The sequence below is a fragment of the Eleutherodactylus coqui genome, chromosome 2, assembly GCF_035609145.1.
Source record: "Eleutherodactylus coqui strain aEleCoq1 chromosome 2, aEleCoq1.hap1, whole genome shotgun sequence".
NCBI lineage: Eukaryota > Metazoa > Chordata > Amphibia > Anura > Eleutherodactylidae > Eleutherodactylus > Eleutherodactylus coqui.
The window spans coordinates 245589889-245594592 of NC_089838.1; the positions used below are offsets into that span (position 1 = coordinate 245589889).

The 4704-nt window shown below is 38.9% G+C and overlaps 1 protein-coding gene across 1 annotated transcript; it reads right to left on the reverse strand.

Moving 5' to 3' along the window:
• Positions 1–3164: 3164 nt before the first annotated feature.
• On the reverse strand, positions 3165–4010 carry LOC136610130 (mesoderm posterior protein 1-like). Its single transcript, XM_066589389.1, has one exon. It carries the CDS (start codon positions 4008–4010, stop codon positions 3165–3167), a length of 846 nt encoding a protein of 281 aa, XP_066445486.1.
• Positions 4011–4704: the final 694 nt, after the last annotated feature.

The following is a 4704-nucleotide window of genomic DNA, read 5'->3' on the forward strand; positions in this document are numbered from 1 at the left end:
ATGTGCTATCTAAAACAGTTGTGAGCCGCGCATGCGTGGTGGACACAAAGGAGCCGCATACCACAAAGGGCAAGCCCCCAGGTTGGTTTCTTCTGGATCGTGACCAACATATGATGGCTATGCAATTCACCTGTCCAGCCCTATATGGGTGAATGTTGTGCTGTTGGCATCCATACTCTACAACATTTTACTAAAGTGGAAACACATGTAGAATAGTAGGGGTTACATTCCTTGGTATACTTCATGTAGAGATACAACAAGATGGTTAATCCATTAAAAGAGATTCTTTATTAAAATATGGTTGAAATCATAAAAGCGCATCTTACTAGCGCAAGCAGGAAATGTGTTTTCGATCCCTCCTTTATCATGTCCTGATAACCCTATGAATCACAGTTTAAATACACGCACTAAAAATGATCACGTCTTTGAAACAAACCAATCACTGATCAATATTTGTCATCGGTTTTGTCAAGGGGGTTATCCAGCTTTAAAAAATATATTTCTTATTAAATTCATAACACTTATATAAGGTACTGTTAGTAAAATGAATATGACTCCATGTTCTATCCTATGCTATTTTGTGAGCAAGTAGCCATCTTCAGTGTCAATTATTTTGTACTTTTCCTTTAAGAAGATTTGCTAAAATGTATTGAAGAATAAGAAGGGACCTCGATGATTAGAACACTCCAAGGCCCTAGATTGAATGTCTCGGGTCATTGCACCCTGTTTTCCTGTCTTTCGCTAAGGAATTATTGTTTATAATTAAAGTACATTTGTGTTCGGAGAAGTTAATCATGTAGGATTCTATTGCGTCTGCACTGCTTTCCCTTCAGCAATTTTTATGTTAAATTCCTTATCTTGCCTGTTTATGTTTCTTTGACCAATGGTAATAAATTAATTATAATAGATTTAAAATATAGTAATTAGATCATGTGCCTCTATAAAAGCTGCTGTCTGTCGATCAATAAACAGATTACTTTGATCACGCTAAATCTTGTGGTGAGAGTTAATCTCCATAGCTCAGCTTACCTCTAAATAAGGCTTAAGACCCCAAAAAGCATATCATATACAATAGCAATTAATGATTTTTGCATTAACATTTTGGTGCCCTCACGGTCGAATCGTCACCACATTTTTTGTTATGGGGAAATAAATCCACTTTTATTCCGCAGCTCCTTAGGGCTTAGTCAAACAGGCGCATCGGCGCCCGTGTTACTGCAGGAAGGAGACGGCCGCACTTCAGGACTCTCTGCAGCGTCGGAGGAAAGAACATGTGACCGGCTTCATTGCCGGTCATGTGTTCTTTCTCCTTCGCTGTGGGGAGTCGTCCGTCCTGAAGTACGGCCGTCTTCTTTCTGCAGTAAGGGCACAGTCACACGGGCGCATCGGCACCCGTGTACAAGTGCCGATGCGCCCGTGTGACTAAACCCTTATGCTGTCGAAGTATTTCTTTTCTGCTTGAAACGCTTATAGGAAAGAGGTTTGGATTTCCTTCTCTTTGACTGTTGCATTACTTAGCCCGACCCAGAGTGGATACATTAGGGGTGCTGCTAGTACAATTTCTCTATACCTCTTATCCTCAGGATAGGTCATGAACAGCAGATCGCTGTTAACCAGTCAGTTACTTTCTACATGTCTGTTGTGTCTATTGCATATTTTTACCGCTTGTTTATAGGTTATATATTAATACTCTTCTGTATTCCATACGTACAGCGTCCTGGAAGGACATAAATGAAGAGCAAATCCTTAAACCGAAGTTCCTATTATTTTCTCAAATAAATGGTAACCATGATTTAGAAAAATATAGATATTTAATAAATAGATATTTGACATAAATATTGTAAATTCAATTCAAACTGAATAAAAACCATACAATGAGTACATAGGCTATGCATATATGCATAATATAAGCACAATATACTTTGGGTGAGTCCGCCTTTTATAAGCACTGAGTCTTGTCTTCACGCTTAGACGCGAGATGATTCTGTCCTCCATATCTCCACCAAGTGTGAATACTCTTCACAGGGGACCTGATAAATACATCACAACTTTTAGGGTAATATTAACAATAAATACATAATACATGATTTTCTTTAGGCAATGTACAGGGGCAGTGCATTAAACATTTAATCTAAATAGTTACATTTATTTTTAATTCTATAGTAGACTATGCCTTTTAAAGGGGTGTTCTAGCACTGCACTATTGATGACCTATCCTTAGGATAGGTCATCAATAGTTGATCGATGGGAGTCAGCCATATGGGATCCCTACTGATCAGCTGATTGAAATGACAATGGTGCTAAGGTAAGTATAATTGTAATTTCAGTCCATACCAGGCACAGCGCCGTACTTTGTATAGTGGCTCTGCCAGGTATTGCTGGTCAGTACTTGATTGAGACTGAGCTGCTCTCAGGTCTGTGACATCACTCACATTGGTTATATGGTGGCTGTGCATGGTATTGCTGCTCAGTCCCATTTGCTTGATTGAGACTGAGCTGCTCTCAGGCCAATTTACATGATGTCACAGACCTGAGAAAAGGCTGCAGCACTCACCAGAGCATCGCAACCCATTTAATCAGCTGATCAGCAGGGATTGCAAAGATGTAAAGATCTGTGTACAGCAAAAGCAGATACAAAATAAGCAGCTCACCACCTATTTCCAATACAACATTAATCCATGGACAGTATGTTGATGCACAGAAATGCACTGAGCCATATCTCAAATGAAACATTGAGTAATAAGAAGAGTGAAGTCCAGCACCAGAAAAATAGAAAAGGTTAGAAATCCAAATTATTGATATGAATTACAAATTCATAAATGCAAAAATGAAGGTTCCCGCTTACATGTATCAAACCCTGTCCCCCCCAAAAAGGGTTGTTACTCACAGCAGCATACAAAAGCAACACAAAAACTCACCGTTGTTGCTTTAGTATACTGCTACGAGTAAGAGACTGGTTTTTAGAGAGTTCCATGCATATAAGTGGGATTCTTCATGTTTGTATTCCTGAATTTTTAATTCATATCAATAAACTGGATTTTTAACTTTAATTATGTTTCTGGTGCTGGACTTAACCTTTGTTATTACTTCACGATCTTAAAACACTCACTAACCAAAGGCAATATATAAGTAATAGACTATATTTCCAAAGGTCCCAAATGCTTCTACACAAATATCAATGTACATATAATTAATAAAGAGATGCTTACCATGTGCTGGTGGCTTATGGCGTAGTAGTCATTAGTTGGCTGGGACAATGCCATACTGGTTGCTGGGTAATGGTTCTGTGGTGAGCTCATTGGTAATGCAGAGTACTGAGGCAATTCATATGGCATCTGGCAACTGGTTTGCATATTCTGCCAGGTAGAGTCAATAGCCGGGGCTCTTGTTGAATGCATGTGCTCTTTGGGTGCTGAAATAGGCATATTCTCTTTTATAGGCTCTGAGCAAAGTGAACAACTCATGTCCATGTAGCAACTCATGCTATGGGAGCATCTTGTCCTTTGTAGAGAAGCTTGTCTTCTTTCTTCCAATACTTCTTCACTGAGACCCAGCTGTGCTGACAGAAATGATATATAGCGTATAGTCAACTGAAGTGTTTCTATTTTAGTTAGCGTCTTGTCTGTTGGAGCTATTGATGGAGGGAGGTATCTTCTGAGATTCTGTAACGCTTTGGAGAGGTTCCTCATCCTCATCTTCTCTCTTTCACTTGCACTTTGTCTTTGACTGTAGGGTAATCTTCCTTTCATCTTCTTGGTTTGCTTTTCTGAAGGAATTTTAGGCTGCATTTTCAAGTTCGTTGGCTGAGAACAAGGTATAGAAATGTTACCATATGATTCCTGTGATGTTGAGTGACCAGTATATTGGGGAGATAAGCCACTGGAGTCTGTGGAAGATGCAGGAGAAAGACTGCTGTATCCCTCAGAACTGGGATAATTGTACTGGTACAAAGTGGCATTGGTCTGGTATATGTTATCCTGCTGGTAGAGAGGCACAAAAGAGTTCTCCATATCTCCCTTTCCTCTCAAAATGCTTGTGGAATTGTGGACAGAAGTGAGCTGCCTGTTTTTATCCAGCTCATAGAGGTGTGAATTGTCACCTTCACCACCATCATCAACACATCAAAGCCTCATGGGTCCCAGCCAGGCTAGGCAGGGGGTCTCTGGGAAGAAGACTTAGTGGAGGTCCAAAGTGAGCAATTTCACTCCTACAGGAATGAAATGTAATTCAAACTGTCTGAATATATTGAAATATGTCTGTATAGTTTGAAGAATTTCTCTGAGAAAGGTTAGAAAAGTCCCTCCCATGTGTAATCCCGCAACGTGGTCAGAGCTGCGCTTTTGTTTTTGGATACAGCTATCCTCATTATAAATCTGTTAGGAATAGCCCCTGTAGTGTGGCTTTTGCTAAAGACTACACATTATTTGACAAGCAGAAATATAGTAAATTTTACATTTTGTCTTATTTGAAGGACTATCTATCTTTTATAATGAATTTACCACAATGGAACTAACACACAAAATTTTTTTATTATAGTATAATACAATTTTTGTGTTTTCTAAATTTGTATTATCGTCACTCTTTTTTATAGTTACTTTTTAAAATAGTGAAATTAAGGAGCTTCCTACACACCATCTGTAAATTCTTTTTTTTCCAGGTGAATGGAGATTTACATTGGTGTTGTTTGATACCAATGATTCCATC

Coding starts and splice junctions, on each gene's coding strand:
- LOC136610130 (XM_066589389.1), bottom strand. CDS start 4,010: ATGGAGAACTCTTTTGTGCCTCTCTACCAGCAGGATAACATATACCAG.